Consider the following 18719-nt stretch of genomic DNA (forward strand, 5'->3'; position numbering starts at 1 on the left):
CCCCCCCCCGCCCTCCCCGGGCGCGGAGTGGGCTGATAGGGCTGGCGACCGCAGGCTTTGAGCGGGACACGGAGGGCCAGGCTCCGCGGCCCGGAACGCGCGGGAAGGGCCCCGGGCCCGGGCGGAACGCCAGGGGAAGGCCGCTTCCGGCGCCCCGCCGAGGCCTCCGCCCCGCCACTTCCGGCGTCTCCGTTAGGAACCGGGTGGGCACGGGGCAGGGGCGAGGGTGCTGTCCGGCGCGGGAGGGTCTCGGACCCGAGCCCGGGAGGGACGTCGGGGCGGGACGACCCTGAGCCGCGCGGGGCGCAGCCATGGAGCAGGACGAGCCGGGCGAGGCGATGAGGGAGCTGCGCGAGCGGCGGCTGGGCGTGCTGGAGCTGCTGCAGGCGGCGGTGGGCTCGGGCCTGGCCGTCTACGCCGCGTGGGCGCTGCTGCTGCAGCCCGGCTTCCGTCGTGTGCCGCTGCGGCTACAGGTGCGGGGCCGGGGGCTGCCCCTCGGGGCCGGCGGCGCGTGGGGGCAGGCTGCAGGTGGGGCAGGGCGCCCGCGCCCAGACAGGAGGCTCCGGAGGCCGGCTCCCGGTCCTCCCTCCCTGCCCCGCCGTGACTCGGGCTTGGGGACCCAGCCTCGCCTGCCTCCTCGCCTCTAGGTGCCCTATGTCGGTGCGAGTGAGCGGCAGGTGGACCACGTGCTGTCGCTGCTGCGAGGTCGGCCGGGAAAGATGGTGGACCTAGGCTCTGGCGATGGCAGGATCGTAAGGAGTGCGTGTGTCCGTGGGTGGGGGGGCTCTCGCCAGCGCACCTCCTTCTGGTCCCCACAGTCTCCTGTGCCCACAGGTGCTGGCCGCCCACAGGTGCGGTCTCCGCCCGGCTGTGGGCTACGAGCTGAACCCGTGGCTAGTGGGGCTGGCTCGGCTGCATGCCTGGAGGGCAGGCTGTGCCGGCAGCGTCTGCTACCGCCGTGAGGACCTCTGGAAGGTAACCCAGGGAGTCCAGGAGCCCCTCAGACCCTGCACCTGACCTCCACACTTCCAGTGCTGGTCGGCCACTGTGCTGACAACCCCAGCTTCCCCTGCCACCTGCGTGGGCTGGGGCCAGGACTTGGAAGCCACAGTGCCCACATGCCCACCAGACCTCCTTGGCCGGGGCTCTACTCCCTGCCGGGGTGACCTCTTTTTGCAGGTGAACCTGAGGGACTGCCACAACGTGTCAGTGTTCCTGGCCCCTAGCGTGGTAGGTCTGGGGTCTGCTAGCTACAGGGGAGGCCCAGGCCATCCTTCGTGTGTGTGCTGGGCCTGGAGGAGGATGGGCAGGGCAGCCGTGTTCCATCGTGCGTACCCTACCCTCCTGCTCTCTCCCACAGCTCCCACTGCTGGAAGACAAGCTGCAGGCAGAGCTGCCCGAAGGGGCCCGAGTGGTGTCGGGGCGCTACCCGCTCCCCACGTGGCAGCCTGTGGCTGTGATGGGTGAGGGTGTGGACCGCGTCTGGGCCTATGATGTCCGTAGTGGTGGGTCGGCCGGTCAGGCCTCCCCAGGACCCAGTTCTGCCTCAGTCCCTGGGGCCCCCAATTCTCAGGCCGGCTGACCATTTGGACAAAATAAAGACTCGGTGGACTCTGTCCTGACTCTTGTTGGGTGGTGGGCTAGGTGGATGACTGCCCCCCCTCCAAGGGGGTGCTGTGAGGGGGGCTCCATGCTGGCTGTGAAGAGTTCTGCTCTGAGTGTGACAGCTGGCTAGTGGCTTTGGGTCTTTGGGTGCTGGGGCTTGATTGGAGGTGTGGCCCCCACTTTCCAGGCGTTCTCTGTACCCATGAGCTTCCTCAGCCTCAGGATCTCCTGTCTGTACCTGCTCAGAGGGGTCAGGATTAGTCACCTGCCTGGCTGTGCACAAGCCCAGCTCTGTTACCTGGGACTGAGGCCCACCTGCCGAGGTGCTGGTCCACATACTCCCGTAGCTCAGAAAGTTGCTCCTCAGCCATCGTGGCCCGTACTAGTAGCAGTGCCCGCTCGCGTTCCAGCTCCGCCTGCCATAGGGAGGGCATAAGCTATGAGGCTGGACAAAGTGTGAGAAGGGGCCCCCAGCCAGACCTTGCCTATTACCTGGGTGCCACGGGAGAAGTCTTGGAGCTTCTGGTGGATCTGGGCCCAGGATGCAGCTTCCTGGCCCCTGTGAGAGGGAGGGAGGGGCAGGTATGAGGGCCAGCATTAGGCCAGGTGTTGATCAATCACCTTGCTCAAGTTGGGGCACCTAGATGCCTGACTTGCCTGCTGGGAGCAAAGTCAGGACAGCATGGGCCCACCTGTCCACTCGGCCCTGCTTGGGCCTTTGAGCCATCGGTAGGTACATGGGGGCAGGGCAGCCCAGGTCCAGAGGGCCTACTGGCCGCTCACGGAGGGCTAAGCCACGAGACCAAACAGTGACCCCAGTGCTGTATGGGTGTTGATGGGGGGGCCTCCCCCCATTCTAGGGGTTTATTTCTCAAAACTCTGGGAGTTGAGCTGATACCAGCCCCTGCCCATTGCACAGTTTGGAACATGGAGGCCCAGAGGCAAGGGCTGTGAAAGCCACCAGGCAGCCTGCTTCTGTCCTGTCCCGGGGCCAGGGCTTCTGCTGGCCATCCACCACACCTCTTCATCCTTATGTCCCCTGGGTCTCACTGAAATGTGCCTTTCTCAGGGGATCTCCCTGACCCTCCCATTCAAGGTCAGCCCCTCTCCTGTCAGGGCCCCACTTCACCCAGGTGCTTGGTTTCTGTGATTATTGATGTCTCCCATACAGACTGAAACCCAAGGGCACAGATGGGCCACCTTGTTCACCACCGCAACCAAAGCCCCACCCAGGGCTTAAGAGTTGGAAGAATAAATGAATGATCCCCCTGCAGGTCCTCCCATCACCCACCCCAGGGTACTCACTGCGGCTCTGACGTGCCCCCCTGGGAGGCTTCATTGGGCCCCTTCTGTAGGAACAAGAGCAGCATCATGAGCCTGGTGGGCTGTGGTAGGGATTCTCTGTTGGCTGAATGAAGCAGGCTGCTCAGGGATGGGGTCTTTGCTGAGCCTGGGATGGGCCTGGGGTGTGTTCTGGGGTGCTGTGCTCCAAGGCCAGTGTAGGGCAGCAGGGAGAGCTCACCTGGGCCTGGAGCTTTTGGAGCTTTGTCTCCAGCCTGGCCTGGGCCGCTCCCGGGTGGCCAAGTTCAGAGACCAGGTGCAGAGACAGTGGCTCCAGGTGTGAGGTGGCTGCATCAAAAGTAGCTTTGGGGGTCCCGGGTGCCCCAGTGGAGTCGGCCAGCACCTGCTGCACACTAAGCCATGTGCCACGTCACATAGGGCCACCCCACCCCAGGTGCCCGTCTCAGGGAGGGGCCCACCTGCGGGCGGCCAGCAGCTCCTCGTGTCTACGGCTCACATCTGCCAGGCGCTTGCGGTAGGCACGAGCAGCCCGGGCCAACTGCTGCTCACGGCGGCGGTGCGCTGCCCGCATGTCCTCCAGAGTAGTCTCCAGGAATGTGCGGAGGGTTGCCGCGGCCGGCTCCCGGCCCGTGCCTTTCGCATACTCCTGGAGGTGATGGGGCGGGGCTGGGGCCAGGGCCAAGGGGGCGGGGCTTGCCGGGCGCACACTGCTTCCCACAATCCCCTATGCGGAGCGGAGGGAGCCGAGCCGCAGGCGGGCCCACCCAGGCTGGGCTTGGACTCCCCAGGACGCGAGGCCTCCCTCTCACCACAGGGCCACCCCACCCGGTGCTCACGGCCACGGCTCGGGCACAGCGCTGCAGCTGGACGGCATACTCTTCGTTCAGTTTCTTGAGCTGCAACTGCAGCTGGGCATTCTCTGCCTCAGCCTGGCGCAGCTGGCCTTGGCAGGCAGACAACACCTGGGGGTGGAGGCAGCCTTGAACCCACACTCCACGGGGTGGACCTTTGCAGACTGTAGGACACCACCTACTAGATCTCAAAGTGGGTAAGGCTGGGCCTCACCATGGCTTGTGCAGCTAGTTGCTGCCCAGCTGTCCTGGCCTCCTGTTGGGCTCCCTGCAGCCGCATGCCCAGGTCTGCCCTGCGGACAAGCATGTGAAGCTCAGCTGGGCCCAGGGTGGGGACTCCCTCTGCTCTTGGGAAAAGCCACTCTGAGCCTGGTGCGGTCTGGATCCCCTCCATCCCAAGTGAGGCAGCTACTCACACACGGGTCTCCAGTGCCTGCTTCTGGGCCTTGTGCTGCTCCAGCACCCGCTTCCATTCTCCCTGCAGCTGCGGGGTACACAAGATCTGGGTTCCTGGCACTGCCCAACACCACCCTGGGCTGGGAGAAATCTGGACAGATTCCCACGCTAGGTGGCTGCACACTCACGCTGTTCCCCAGCCGCTGTTCATCCCTAGGGGTCAGGAAGTCCTCAGGCTGTGCCTGTATGAGAGAGTCGGTCCCAACCTCACTGTGCCTCTACTGCACCCCTGTTGGGCTCCCACCCAGCCAGGCCCTGCATGCACTCATGGTGACCTGAGGTCTGTGGTGGATGGAGCGTCCCTGCTCCCAGGCCTTGTGCTGGAGCCCCTGGGCCAGCTCCTGGTGGTGCCCCAGGCCAGCCTCTAGGGGGGCTGTGCAATCTCCATGCAGTTCCAGCTCTAGCACCCGGCTCTCCAGCCGTAGGACCTGCAGGATGACTAGGGTGAGCAGGTGCACCCGCCTGCCAGGCCACCCAGGGTAGGTCAACATCATCTGGGTACATACAAGGACACACAGCACACACAGGAGATGTGGGAACTCACAGACACTGCATGAGTGTGTACAATCACATGGGTGTACCTAGACCCCTCACAGCACTGGTCCTAGGTATGTATCCCCCCCATGTGCTCGGGCTGGCACATGTGGGCACATACCAGCACCCACCTCACTCTTCAGCTCGAAGAGTTCAGCCTCATGCTGCTCCCGCAGGTGATGTGTTGTGATCTGTAGGTCGACCAACTCCTTGGAGATCTGTGGGTGGACAGGGTAAGAGGTGGTGCCTGTGGGACCCTCCCTATTGCTAGCTAGCACCCTAGGGCCCCCACACCCACCTGCAGTCGGTGCTCCTCACTCAGCTGTAGATCTGAGAGAAGCTCTGTCTTGAGGTTGGTTGTCCAGTCCTCCGCTTGTGGCAGAACCTGGGGAGGCATCACCCCCCCACCCCCCAGTTGGGTCTCAGGCTTGGGCGGTGGACTCCACTCCCAAGGAGCCACCAGCCATGCACTTCCCCCTCCCCAATACCCCCTCCACACACAGCCTGCCTGAGCTAGGGCAGTTTCTCCTGGACTCTGAGGGTATAGGGAGGACCCCCGACCCCCTGGCAGAAGCAGAAGTGTCCTGGAGGGACTCACGTTCTCACTGGCCCCAGGTGGGGGCGCTGGCCTGGGGCCTGTGGCTGCCGCATGCTCCATAGACCGAAGGGACTCTGGCCTTCCCAGATGCAGTGTCTCCTTACCTACTGGCCTGTTGCTGCAACACTGTGGCTTGTGTTGCCAAGGCCTCTGTTGGTCCCCTGCTGATCCCCGGAGCTCTGGGGGCCCCACCCACGAGGGCATTGCTGGGGGTGGGGAACTCCCTCAGCTTTTTCCCTATATGGCTCCCCATCCTTTCTGGTTTCCGGCGCCGCAGCATTTATCCTGGGCACTGATGGAACCAGGAGTTCATGAGAAGGCCCAGCACAGAATGGAGCGACCGCTGCTGTCACTGCTGTCCTCGCACAGGGTGCCTGCCCTGCCATGGGGGTTCACAGAGTAGGCGCCTTCTGCGTGCCTACTGTTTCTGGTTGGGCGCTGGGATGGGCAGGTGAACGAACGGTAAGGTTTCCCCGCCTCCAGCCCGAGGGAAGGGGGCGCAGGCGTTCCAGTCAAGGCGCTGGGGGACTCAGGACTGGATCAGCCCCGGCGCCAGGAGGGCTTCGCGGAAGCGGCGCCGGAGGGCCGGGAGCAGCGGTCCCGGACGTGCGTGCGGGCCCCATCGGGAACGCGCGCGCCCCAGGCCGCGCACGCTTGCTCCCTGCGCCGGGGCACAGGTCGTTGGCGGTAGCCAGGCCGAGCGCCGTGCTCCGTTCAAGTCCCGTGGCCAGCGTCTGAGGCCCGTGTCTGTCCGGCCGTCTTTCAGACGGTCCGCGCTGGCGTAGCCCCTGCGGGTAAGGAAACGGTTCGGGGCCGGAGTCGCGCCCCGGCAGCAGGGGGACCTGGAGGGCGGGGCGGGCCTGGAGAGGGGCGTGGCCTAGGCGCGACGCGCAGAGTGAAACAGGAGGGCGTGGTTCACGGGGAAGGCGGGGCCCGCGGCGCGGGATGGGCGGGGCCCGGGCAGCTGCGTCGTCGCGAGGGGCGGGGCTTGCGCGGCGGGCGGCGGGCGGCGACGGCGTCGCTGTCGCTGTCGCCGGGGGCTGGCGTCCGCGCTGGCCGTCCGGGCTTGAGCCTGGGGCGTGGGCTTCAGCAACGCTCTTCCGGGACGTCCGTGGAGCAGCGAGCTGGCTCCCTTTCTGGCCCTCAATGTGTGTGTGGAGCTGACCCCTCCCTCGCACAGCCCTGCTTTGGCCTGGAGAGGGAAGGCCCCGCCCTGAGGAAGGGGTTCGAAAGCCTGGGGGCCTCTCGAGAAGACGCGGGGTGCCCGAGCTCTGCGACCATGAAGGTCAAGGTCATCCCTGTGCTCGAGGATAACTACATGTACCTGGTCATCGAGGAGCGCACGCGGGAGGCTGTGGCCGTGGACGTGGCCGTGCCCAAGAGGGTGAGGGCAACCTGTGGGCGGTTCCGCGATTATTTTGGGTCTGCCCTGAAGTTAGGACCACCTCTGACCTCCGTTTCCCCCTCCCTGGTGCCTGTTGTCATACGCCCTGGGCGCTCACTTACTGTCTGCGGGGTCTCCCTTACCCCCACGCCTCCTGGCCCGCCTGGGACTCTGTACATCACACCTGGCACCCTAGCCGGGGGCGGGGGGTGGGGGCGGCCAGCTGGCCCTACCAAATCTCCCTAACTCCGTCCCTTTCAGCTGCTGGAGATCGTGGGCCGGGAGGGGGTATCACTGACAACCGTGCTGACCACCCACCACCACTGGTGAGCGCGGTCGGGGCGGGCCGAGGCGCGAGGGCATCGCCCCTGCCCCACCCCGAGCCCGGCGTGATCCTGCTCCCGCCCGTCCGCAGGGACCACGCGCGGGGCAACGTGGAACTGGCGCGGCTGCGGCCGGGGCTGGCGGTGCTGGGCGCGGACGAGCGCATCTGCGCGCTGACCCGCAGGCTGGTGCACGGCGAGGAGCTGCGGGTGAGCGCGCGCCCGGGAGGGCGGGGAATCGCCTTGGGCCCTCCCGCCTCACCAGCCGCCCGCCCCTCTGCCGCAGTTTGGGGCCATCCACGTGCGCTGTCTCCTGACGCCGGGCCACACCTCCGGCCACATGAGCTACTTCCTGTGGGAAGAGGAGTGTCCGGATCCGCCCGCGGTGTTCTCGGGTACTGGCTGCCCCGCCCCACCAGCTCCGCCTCCCTCTGACCCTGCCCCACCTTCTCTGACCTGCTGTCCTCCCCAGGGGATGCGCTGTCGGTGGCTGGCTGTGGCTTGCGCCTGGAGAGCACAGCTCAGCAGATGTACGAGAGCCTGACAGAGACCTTGGGCAGCCTGCCTCCGGAGACGGTGAGCGGCCATCCCTTCCCCTCCCGCAGGGTCCAGCCGCCCTGTACAACCTGCAGGCTCTGTCCGTGACTTGTGCCACAGGGGTGCAGAATGAACACTCATCAGCCGAGGAGCCAAGGCAGACCAGGCATGGGGTGCTGGGGTCCAGGGAGGGGCCAGGCCAGCCCGGGGGAGCGCCTCCCCATCTCTGCCTGTGGCAGCACTGTGCACCCCCTGAGTGCCTCCTTTCTCCAGAAGGTGTTCTGTGGTCATGAGCACACGCTGGGCAACCTTGAGTTTGCACAGAAAGTGGAGCCCGGCAATGACCATGTGAGAGCCAAGCTGTCATGGGCTAAGGTGCGGCCACCCCTCCCTTTTTCCCCCTAGAGGCTTGGAGGGTGGATGAAGGTTGGGGCAGAGGAGGGGCACTGCAGGGGGCGTCAGACTTGACCTGACCTGGCTTAGCCTGGGCTCCACCACTGACTAAGGCTCCTACTGGGGAGGGGAGGAGTGGGTGGCTTTGGATAGGGGCCTGGGCAGCTGGTAGGACTGGCCCAGGGGTGGCTGCCCTCAAGGGCCAGATGGGGCGAGGCAGCCCTTCTTCTGCTCCCGCCCCCAGGAAGGGGTGAGTAGAAGGAGCGGAGCCGAGTTGCCTGGGGCTTTCAAGACAAGGCTGTGACAAGGGCCTGTGGTCATTCCAGAAGAGGGACGAGGACGACATGCCCACAGTACCATCCACCCTGAGTGAGGAGCTTCTCTACAACCCTTTCCTAAGGGTGGCGTGAGTACTGATCGGCGTCCCAGGCCTTATGGGGGCCCCGTGCCCACCCCAGGGGCTGCGCCCCAGAGCAGGATGCCTTGTAGCTGGCCTGCTGTCCTTTGGTCCTCTTTGGCATCATTTGGGCACTGCAGGAGGTGCCAGGGGACTGGTTATTGGGCTGACTGGCACCAGGGAGCAGCTGCTCTTTAAGTGTCCTCTGCCAACACCCCCTGGCAGTTCCCCAACAGACTCCCCACGGTGTCCCCTTTCCCCACAGAGAAGAGCCTGTGCGCAAGTTCACAGGGAAGGCAGCCCCAGCTGAGGTCCTGGAGGCACTTTGCAAGGAGCGGGCGAGCTTCCAGCGGGCGGCTGAGCCGGTGCAGCCACAGGCTCGGGCTCTCCTGGCACTGCAGTGGGGGCTCCTGGGCACACCTCGACAGAAATGAGCCCCAAGTAGACCCGCTGTGGGGGCAGGCAGTACATCTCTCCTTCAAACCTCGGCCGACTGAGCCCACAGGAGGATTGCCTCTGGAACCTTCCATGGCCCTGCCCAGCTGGCTGTCCAGCCTTGGTGGGGGGGGTGCCCTGGCCCTGGACATGTGAGGCCCCTGTCTGGGGTGCATGTGAGCCCTGAGGTCTGGACGTTTCAGAAGCAGCGTGCTGGAGTGCACAGGGCTTCCGAACTTTGAATAAAGCTGTGAAAGGTTCTTGATGCTTGTAGATGCTCTTGGACTTGGAGCCATTTTCAGAGAGATCCCTTTATTAGATTTGGAGCTCTGTCACAACAGGCCTGGTGGGCTCACCCCGATCTGCCTCTCCCCCACCCCCATAACCCAGCTGTGGAGATGGACTTAGTGCCTGATCTCACAGGGTCTTTCTAACAGAGCCTGCTTCTCGCTTGGAACTCTGCCCAGAAATGCATGTTGTCAGGTCCCAGAGGCCACGACGTCCTCAATGCCCAGTTCCAGGTGGGGCAGGTACGCCATCTCCAGCATGGAGCTCAGTGGGCTGGGTGCCCCTCTCTGGCCAGCGTTCTCTCTGTCTAGGGCAGGTGGGTTGCCCCCAGCCTGGCACACCCAGCTTCAGGGGTGACTCCAGGAATGGGGATGAGGAGTCCCACTTTCGCTCTACCTTAAGCTGCCCATGGGACTGGGCTTCACCTGGGTCTCCAGGCAGGAGCAGCGAGGACACTGCTCGCAGACCTGGCCCCATGGGGAGGTTCTGGGACCTTGTGGGACCTCTGGCCCCCCGCCCTGGGGAGTCTGGGTGAGGGCAGGCTGGAGGTCACCTTGCCTGACTGTGGGTCCCGAGTCCTGTTTCTCTGTGGGTTAGCGCAGTCAGTGTTTTGGGGGCGATCCCTGGGGTCTCAGGACATGAGCTTCATGGGCGTCCCAGTACGGGCTGTGCTGGGCCCGGCAGCCCTGTGAGGAGGCCTCCTACCACCTGATGCTGAGGCCGGAGCTGGCCTTCTCCACCGTGTGGTAGCTCGTGTGCAGCAGGTGGCCAGCCCGCTCTGAGCCCTCGCCCTGCAGCCAGCACCTGTACAGTTCCTGGACGCCAGGCACCTCCTCCGGCGCCTCGGTCCTGACCATGCCATACAGCATCTCCACGTGCTGGAGAAGCGCCTTACTGGGCGTGCCGGGGGCCTTGAGCTGGCCTCCGCCGTTCAGACAGCCTGTGAGCAGGGCAGGCAAGAGCATAGTCATGACGGGGATGCCTGCAGGGGGTACGGCACAGCCCCCCCCCCCACTGGCTCTCCTGACCTCCTGACCACCCAGGTCGGGGTGAGGACAGATGCTCCACTTCCAGCCCCCCTGCCCGGGTGGGACCCTGCCTGCAACCCTCGTGCTAGAAAGGGCCCCCGTGCCACAGCTACCTGAGGGGCAGGCCATGACCTCCACGTAATGGTACGGGCAGCGCCCTCGCTTGAGTTTCTGCACCAGGTTCTGGATGTTGCGGAAGCCGTAGGCTGCGGCAAAGTGCAGCAGGACGCGGCCCTCCTTCTCCAGGGTCACCTCCTGGAAGTCCTTGTTCCTGAGGGGGGCACAGGCCAGGCTCCCTCCTGCTTCCCAACCCTGCAGGCACATGGGCCACCCTGACTGGCTCCTCTACAGGGGATGGTGATGGAAGGGGAGGGCAGAAAGCTCACTTCCACTCAGTGTCCCGATCTTTAGAATGGGAACCGCCTCCCTCCTGAGGATGGCCATGAGGCGTGGTGAGGTCAGATAGCCCCCAGCCCCCCGTCTGTGGAAGGGGGCATTATGTCGGAATGGACCCTGCCACCATGGCCTCTGGGGGCTCTCGACCACTATGATGGGGAGGCAGAGCTCTGGAGAGCTCCAGCCGGAGAGGAGGGCTCAGCTACCTGGTGCCCTGCGTCTTCGCCAAACCCAGCCTGCTGTCCTCCAAGCCCACCTCAGTGAGGGGACCCAGGGCAAAGGCTGCCCGAGCTGGGCTGCCCTGTCCCCTGTCCCCAAGCTCCAGCCCTTCTCACTGACCTCAGGGGTCTGTAGGTGACCTCATCCACATGGATTCCAAAGAGCTCCCGGGCTGCATGCTGGAACACGTGCTCCAGGTAGCCCCCAGAACCCCCGCCCCGATGGCTGGTGGGCTCTTGGGCAGATGCGCTGCTGCACCTGGGGAGCAGGGCATGGCCTCAGGTGGCAGCAGGGCTACTGTCTACAGAGATGTTGGGTAACTTCTGTCTCTTCACGTTTGAGGGAGTTGCTTTTCTAAATGGTAAAGGAGCCCAAAACCTGGGGGCTTTGTCTGTGTGTCAGGAGATAGCTCAGGTTGGAGAAAGACTGTCCCTCTGTTGAGTAGCCTGTTTTGGGGAGTGCAGACCTGTGTCGAATTGGGGTCAGCTCTGATGACCATCAGTTAGCTGTCCACTGGCCATCTCATGAACTTGACCACCTCTGTGGACACCGAGACAGGCCACAGGGCAAACATGGGACCAACTAGAAGGAAGCCATGGTGGGGAAGAGAAAGCGAGGGGACGCTGCCTACCCCCACGTGCTCACTTCTGCTTGTTGAGACACCTGCAGCCCCCAAACCCACAGCAGGAGACCCTGACGCCAGGCTCCACCACACTAGGAGGTGACTCACAGACTGTCCAGGGGGGCTGGCTCCAGTTGCGAGAGGGAGACCCCTTCTTCCTCCAGCAACTTGAAGACTTCCCCTACAAGAAGACCCCAGCACAGATGCTCTTCAGCTGAGATCTCGATAAAAACAACATCGAGGAAACCCACATCATATGTGTCCCTGGCAGATGGACACCCAAACGTCCACCTCCTGGCTTGCGGGTGGGGGATGAACCCAGGCACAGAGGCCAGGAAGGCCCACTTCTGAAGCCCCTTAGAAGAGCCAGCCCGCTCCCCAGACCCCCAGCCCACCCTCAGAGCAACATGGCAGGGGGTGGGCATGCCCATCCCTAGGGTACGCCTGCAGCGGGGTGGTCACAGCTTCCCACGAGGTGGATGGGCACGTGTTCGCGCAGGGAGGCCTTCCCCCCACTGTCAGGGGTCCTGAGTGTTTACTTTTCCGGATTTTAAGTACTTGGGAGACTCGTAAGGCTGCTCAACTCAGAAATGGGGTGACCTATGTGAGTCAGAGCGGCTGACAAGAATCTCCGCCCACCTCCCCATGCAGACTATTTTAGAGCAAATGCCCAGGTAGTGCCGGGGGTGCCTCGTGCACAGGGGATGGCAGCTCCAGCCAGAGCCGATGGGCAGGACCCAGGCAATGCCATTCATGCCCTGGGCTCAGGATGGCGGGACCCAACCTGTGGTGACAACGCAATCCACGTCACGAGTCTGGTGCTCCTGGCTGAAGAAGTCTGGTCTGGAAGCTTCTAGCTTTTTGTCATAGCAGGGCATCACTGTCACATGGTAGATCCTGTCGGGGGTCAAATGCTGCCGAGAAATGTGGAAATGTGGAGTCGCTGCCTGACCGAACAGTACAGGGGCCCATGGGGTAAGGCGGGGGTGGCAGAGCCGGCCAGCGGCCAGGATGAAACCGAGATTCTTTGTATGGGTCTGTGGACACTGTAACTCTTGGCTTATCTTTCAGGATGACAGTGAATCGTTCACAGCTGGAACATTCCTGTTACCTGCTGCTGGGCAAAGAAGTCCTTGACCAGGGAGCCCATGACCTGCTGTGGGGACCGGACAGTGCTGAGGTAAGGGATGAGGAAGCTCCCGTGCGTCTTCTCAGCATAGCAGATCCAGCCTGAGGCCGACAGAACAAACGGAGCATCTCACCAGCTAGGCAGTGAGTGCCAGGACATTGTGGGACAGACTGACTCGTACAAGGAGTTACGGTCCCGTTACAGAACGTCCCTGCTCTGCTGTCACTGTCTTGTGCTGCTAGCATCCGTGAGATCACGGTCTTGGGGAGCTAAGTAACTCTCGAGGCCATCCTGACAGAAGCCTGCGCTCCCCCCGCCCCAGCATTCCCGTTCCCCGCATCCAGCAGCATGGACACACCTGGGCAGGCGGATGTGAGCACAGGCAAGGCCTGTGTGGAGTTGGCCTGTCCTCGGAACCGCTGCACAAATTCTCGCTGGCTCTCAAGGAGGCTGAAGTTCCTTGAGAAGGCGGTATCGAACACGTAGTGCACCCCTGGAAAGCAAGCACCCACCTCACCCACATGAAGGGTGGCTGAATGGTGAGGCATGGCCGACCATGCCCCAGGGAGCTGATCCCACCATGACTTGTCCAGGACCAGGCCACGCCCCTGGTGGCACCAAGCCCACAACCTCCCAGCCCAGCTCGTGGCTCACAGAGGTTGACCAAAGTCGATCTGAGCAGGACCCTGCCAGGGACCTGGGAAATGGGCCTCGTTGGTGATCATTTAAAAACAACACGAGGAGCAGGCGAATTCCAGACCGGGAAAGCAGAAAGAGGATTCACAAGGCTCCCTCTTAAAAGGCACAGCTCTCCTGTGTCAAACCAAAACTTTGGGCTGAGGTCAACTCAGAACGGTTCTGGTGTGTTTGAGTTCAGTGACTCGGAGGCGCCCCCTCGCGGGACCCCCCCCCCATATGCTGAGCTACAGTGTTCACATGATGTTTGGTGCCTACCGAGTTTCTTAAAGAATGCAGTCAGCTTCTTGGCAGTGTCTGTAGGGGTCAGCTGAAATCTTGCGGCCAGCGACGCTCTGGATTGGGGTGAGACAGAAACCACAACCATTCTCTGCTGACCGGGGGCTGCCGTCTGCAAAGCAAGGGACACGTGCTCAGAGTGTTTCACACTGATCCACAGAGGTCCAGTGCTGGTGAGTGCATGCCCTTCCTCCAGGGCCATGTCGTTTCTATGTACATGTAGGGCCCAACACTTCAATGTTGAAGTATGACAAGTGCTTCACTGACATCCCACTGTCGCCCCTTTAAAAATGTGGGAGTGACCTGGAGATCAGCAGCCCTTGACAGCAAGAGCAAAGGATACCGGGGTTGATGTCAGGTTAAAAAAGTCTCCAAGACCGCCCACCACTTACCTTATTGGCATCTAGAACTTTCCGCAGCTCCTCGTGGCTTTGCTGAGTGATGAGCACAGTCTCCGCTGAGGTAACACAGCCACTGCATGCCAGGCAGTCATCCAGCGAGATCTTGGCCTTCTCCAGCTTCTGAGTCCCTCCATCCTGGAAGCACAGGCACTCAGTATTCAACAGGGCCCTCTGCACAAGGACACGAGCTCTTGGGATAATGGAACCTACAGGAAACCTTTATTCTCTGGCTTGCAACACCAACAACCAACATGGTAGTTGGCTGACTTTGAATGTCACCAATTTTCTAAAAATTAAATATTTGTCATAGAGATATGTACATTCTATACATATTCTAGCTCCATCAAATTCTAACTTTGGCACAAGCTCACTTGGCACATCAGAATCGTATTAATAAGGCCTGTAGCCTGTCAGGGGTGGAATGTGGGCGTGAAATCTGCAGAGGAGCGGGTGACTTGCCAGAGGTTCCTAGTCTGCACTCGTGGGGCTGTGAAGATAGGAAAATGTCAAAGGCCAGGCTCCAACAGGAGGATGAGAAAGGTAAGGCTAAGATGAAGGGGCAGAGGGCAGAGCGAGGCAGCACTCTGCCCAGTGAGCACCAGCCCCAGACGGGGACAGACACACAGGCAGCAAAGGCCAGAGGGCCAACAGTTGCAAAACTTTGTGTTGGACGTGGGCCTCCAGGCTGATATTCTGCAACTGTCCCTAGATGCAAGTGATCCCAGCTGAGCCCCTTTACTCCCTCTGTAAACTCAGGAAGCGTCGAGCCAGGGTGAGCTGCAGAGCCCAGAATATGACCAGAGGGCTGAGGAGACGGGGACTCCCTTCCAGCCCAGCTCATCAGGGTGGCGCTTTACACCAAAGCCACAATTTGAGCTCAGTGCGTATTTTTAGAGTTAGATGGGCCTAAAGGCCCAGGCTTTGATTTTGTGTCAAGAGACCAATAAGCTTCCCAACTTCCCTCCAAATCAACCATGCTGCTTGGGATGGCAGGGCCCATTGGTGCCCTCACCTCACCTTCCCTGAGGTGGCGTTTCCCTGTGCTGTGCAGGGTTTGGGCAGGAGCTGTGGTGTGCTGCAGGGTCACACTCCTGGCCTGAGCAAACGGCTGGCTCTCTCCCTGGGAATTCTTGAACCCCCGGTCCAGCCCTACCATGTGCTACCCTGAGGCTTCTCCCCTGCTTGGGAGGAGTTCCTGGACCAGGTGTGCCCGTGTCTGTGGTCATGGGATGGCACAGACGTTCTTGAGGGTCCAAATAGCAGACAGTCCTTAGACCAGGATCTTGTTATTACATAATTACTCAAGAAGCAGGTGTTCAAGAACAAGCTGTCTGAACTGGAAAATCCCACACAATTAGAACTCATGGAGAGAGAGGGCCTCTGTGCCCCTCCACCCCTACCCCAGTCCCATCCCTGCCCTCCTGGCCTTGGTGACAGTGAATTTGACCACTGTGAAAGGTCTCACGATCACCGTACTCATGACTGGAAAGAGCAGCAAAAACATGTTTTTGGTCATCTGGGATGGAACTTACCTGACTGACCTGGAAGTAACTCCCATCATCTTCGATGTGGATCTTGGCCACGCCACTTCCTGGCCTCTTATCCACCTTCATGGGCTTGATGCAGTCCTATACCAGGAAGAGACCCCAAATGGGGGCCTGAGTGCATGGAGGTTCCCCAAGAAGAGAGGCAACCTGACGGTCACGCCACCACGCCCGACTCCTCTCCTCCGGCCACAGAAGCAGTCTCAGCAGGATGGCTGCTGACCCTGCGTGCACACAGGGCACACATTCTAACACCCCACCGGCACCAACGGTTACTCTGCAGCTGTCAGATGAAGGCTGGCGTTACCGGGCCACAGGCTAACCCCCTGCACGCCTCTCGGCTCTGACCTTTATTCTTGTTCTCAGCACGTGGACCGGCCACTAAGAGGACACCCAGGAACCACCATTTCTGCACCTCTGCAGGAATGCTTTGCTTGGAGGTCACCGCCCTGCCCGGTGCCCAGTGAAAGGAGTTCATTTTTCTTCCCAACTCCCCGAGTTCTTGGGGTCTCACTGTCACTACAAGAACCTCTTTGGCCGTTTCCTTTCCAGGGATGATCCGGCCCAGAGAGCCCTGTCCACGGTGCTGTGACCAGCCCCACCCTTCCCCTCCTCCCGGCACTCCTTAGCTATGGCCCTCCCAGCCCTGGTCCTGCGCAGCTGGTGCGCTTGATAGGCAGGTACACCAGATAAGGACGACGCCCACTTTCAAGTGTGGCTGTCCTGCCTCCCTTAGGGGCAAGCTCTGTCAACGACGGCCGCACACCCTGACGTGTACTGGGCAGTCAAGGCAGGTGACTCCAGCGGTGGAGTTAGTCCCAGCTGTCTACCAGAGGAAGCGAACAGGGTCGTCCCGGCCCCGAGCCCGCCGCTGCCCAGCGGGGTGACTCTGGCGGCCCTGCCGGGCTCCCCCCGGCTTCCCGGGACCCACAGTGACAGGGCACTCGACACGCCCCTCACCCGCTCGCCCCGACCCCACACCCGCGGACTTGGCCTCCCTTCGCTCCTCGATGCCTTGAGGAGCAGTAACCCGGCTCGGGCCATCGCCATCCCTGGCCTCGGTTTCCCATCGGCAGGAAGCCGGCCGGAGTGCCGGAGGCCCGGGGGGCGCGGGCGGGGGTCCCTGGGTTCCGATCCCGTTTCTCAGGGGAAGAAACTGAAGGGGCAGGGGGGCCCCGCCCCAGACACGGCCGCTGCCCACGCGGGCCGGCCCACCTGAGACGGCCCGATGAAGTCATCCAGGTCTGTCAGCTGCAGCGCCCCACTGAAGGGCGACGCCATGGCTGCCGTACTGCCGCCAGGCTCGGGGCTCAGAAGTCGCCAAACGGCGCGAAACGGCAGGCTCTTTCCGCCACGCTGCCGGAAAGTGCCCCGCGCAGCGCATGCGCATTTGCCACGCCCTCCGGGCGCCTGGAGGGCGCGCGCCCCCTGCTGGCCCGCCCTGCCCCGCGGAAGAGTCTGTGGCCTTCCCCGCCTCCTGGGATGGGGCGGAGGGGCCAAGTAGACCAGAGTGACGTCTCCCTCCCCCCAGGGCTCACCTGCCCGCCAGGTGTGCGGCCCTGCAGTCCTTGACCTGGGAGCTAGCGGAGGCAGCGGCCTTGCTTTACTTGGTCCCGCAGGCGCTCAAGACCCCAGAAGGGCGCCTGGCACTCATGGGCACCCAATCTGTGTTGCAGAGTGAGGACAATGAGAGTGACAGGGACAGGTAGCGGCTCCTCACAATGCAGCGGCTCGGCACGGAGCCTTGGGGTTCCGAGAGGGCGCTCGCGGCGCTTCTGTCCCGGCCTCCGACGCCCTCTTCTGTTACTTTGGAGACCAGCTCCAGAAAACCATTTCCCTGTAAGATTTTCTAGTATGCGACAGGACTGCTGTTGGTCAGACTCAGTTCTTGAGCCACTGCAAACCGAGTCAAGCCCAGTTTTAAATTTAATGAGCACTTTTTATTGGGGCTTTCCGGAGAACTCCAGTAGCTGAGTCTGGCATGTCCTGCGAACCCCGCTGGGCTCAGCCCCAGAACATCGGGGGTAATGTCATGTCGCAGGGCCCAGACTGACCGGTGCTCCCACTCTTCTTGGAGTTCTTGCCCCAATTTGGGCTTGTGTGGTGACTCCCACACCTGCCTGTGGGTTTTCCTGGAGGTCCGGAAAGCCAAGGCCCAGCTGCTGGGGCAGCCTCTTGGTGTGTGTGTGGGGGGGTGGCGGGGGAAGTTGGGCTTCTTCTCTTGGCTGCCAGGACTGGACTTTCCTGTTCAGCAGCTGGGGCTGTGGAGGGGGGGCTTTCCCCCACAGGTATACCAGGTGGGGGAAAAGGTATACCAGCCGGGCCCCACCCATCCCCTGTCCTGGCAACACCTGACCAAGGTCTGAGATATGATGCCTGAAATCTGAACAATCCCAAGAGATTTTTAGAAGAAATAACCTTAGGGAGTGATGGAGAGGATTTACATGGGAGGGGCTCTGGCTGAGGCTGGGAGTGCAGGGAACGTTCTCCCAACACTGGAATGGGGGAGTGCAGCATGTAGATGTCAGAGCCCAAGACTATGCAGGGCAGGCTTCAATCTCTCTGTCCCCTGGAACCCAAGTCTGTAGGCGCAAACCATGTGGGTGGGGTGGACAAAAGGTGGGAACAGCCCAACTGTCCATCAGCAGATGAGTGGAGAAACTAGTTGTGGTCCGTCCCTGCCCATGGATTAGTACTCAACCGTAAAGCAGGATGAGCCACTGACCCCTGCTGCCACGTGGATGACCCCCAAGGACATGATGCTCGGTGAGAGGAGCCACACAGAAAGCCCATATTGCAGGATTCCATTTCCAGGACGTGTGCAGAATAGTCAACTCCGTAGAGACAGGAAGTAGCTTGGAGGTTGCCAGGGGCTGGGGAGGAGATTCTGGTGTGCGGTGATGAAAAGTGTTGGAGAGAGAGGTATGGTTGCACCACACTGTGAACACAACACCATGGACTTGTGTGCGTACGCAGGGGCACTGTGGCAAATTCTGTTGCATACATTTTACTACAATTTAAAAATAATGGAATGTATCAAAAACCGTTCAATTGCACACTTTAAGTGGGTGGATTGTATGATATGTGAGTCTATATGTCAATAAAATTGGCTGCCCCAAGGTAGCTCCAAGAGATCAGGACAGTGAGTGCACCCGGGTCCACCTGGTTTCGACCTCAGTCCCATCGTCCATGGGGAGTGCCTGGGTGACTAAAACAGTGTCTGGTTCAGAAAATCTGACTGGAGGTCTCTGATGTCACGTGTGCACGCACACACGATGAGGGTCCCTGGAGACCCTGAGGCT

The 18719-nt window shown here is 61.9% G+C and overlaps 4 protein-coding genes across 13 annotated transcripts; 2 read left to right on the forward strand and 2 right to left on the reverse strand.

The window, feature by feature from the left end:
• Positions 1–59: 59 nt before the first annotated feature.
• ANTKMT (adenine nucleotide translocase lysine methyltransferase) lies at positions 60–1616 on the forward strand. The gene is made up of 5 exons (XM_028111637.2): positions 60–473; positions 648–752; positions 835–975; positions 1180–1230; positions 1361–1616. Exons 1-5 carry the CDS (start codon positions 312–314, stop codon positions 1580–1582), a joined length of 681 nt encoding a protein of 226 aa, XP_027967438.2. The 5' UTR covers positions 60–311; the 3' UTR covers positions 1583–1616.
• On the reverse strand, positions 1613–6176 carry CCDC78 (coiled-coil domain containing 78). Its single transcript, XM_028111623.2, has 14 exons — positions 5347–6176; positions 5047–5133; positions 4880–4966; positions 4490–4642; positions 4343–4396; positions 4175–4242; positions 3973–4051; positions 3744–3869; positions 3366–3553; positions 3128–3299; positions 2911–2954; positions 2098–2164; positions 1921–2021; positions 1613–1843 (listed from the first exon to the last, which is right to left on the reverse strand). Exons 1-14 carry the CDS (start codon positions 5548–5550, stop codon positions 1732–1734), a joined length of 1542 nt encoding a protein of 513 aa, XP_027967424.1. The 5' UTR covers positions 5551–6176; the 3' UTR covers positions 1613–1731.
• On the forward strand, positions 5967–9883 carry HAGHL (hydroxyacylglutathione hydrolase like). 10 transcript variants are annotated; one of them, XM_028111629.2, is made up of 9 exons: positions 5967–6140; positions 6527–6730; positions 6992–7056; positions 7146–7263; positions 7340–7448; positions 7526–7629; positions 7864–7965; positions 8310–8352; positions 8646–9075. In XM_028111629.2, exons 2-9 carry the CDS (start codon positions 6626–6628, stop codon positions 8969–8971), a joined length of 972 nt encoding a protein of 323 aa, XP_027967430.1. In that variant the 5' UTR covers positions 5967–6140; positions 6527–6625; the 3' UTR covers positions 8972–9075. The 10 variants fall into 10 exon arrangements, with proteins under 10 accessions (XP_027967430.1, XP_087873383.1, XP_027967429.1 ...); XM_088017257.1 differs by lacking the exons at positions 5967–6140; positions 8646–9075 and adding an exon at positions 9253–9881 and having other exon boundaries at positions 6353–6730; positions 8310–8389; XM_028111628.1 differs by lacking the exon at positions 5967–6140 and having other exon boundaries at positions 6353–6730.
• CIAO3 (cytosolic iron-sulfur assembly component 3) lies at positions 9111–16735 on the reverse strand. The gene is made up of 11 exons (XM_028111627.2): positions 16633–16735; positions 15406–15501; positions 13865–14008; positions 13452–13584; positions 12856–12990; positions 12480–12598; positions 12153–12282; positions 11477–11549; positions 10867–11004; positions 10245–10402; positions 9111–10043 (listed from the first exon to the last, which is right to left on the reverse strand). The coding sequence occupies exons 1-11, from the start codon at positions 16696–16698 to the stop codon at positions 9805–9807; spliced, it is 1431 nt and encodes a 476-aa protein (XP_027967428.1). The 5' UTR covers positions 16699–16735; the 3' UTR covers positions 9111–9804.
• Positions 16736–18719: the final 1984 nt, after the last annotated feature.

The sequence above is a fragment of the Eumetopias jubatus genome, unplaced genomic scaffold, assembly GCF_037043125.1.
Source record: "Eumetopias jubatus isolate StellerSeaLion01/CBP00866 unplaced genomic scaffold, mEumJub1_p1.0 scaffold_12, whole genome shotgun sequence".
NCBI classification, from domain to species: Eukaryota; Metazoa; Chordata; class Mammalia; order Carnivora; family Otariidae; genus Eumetopias; species Eumetopias jubatus.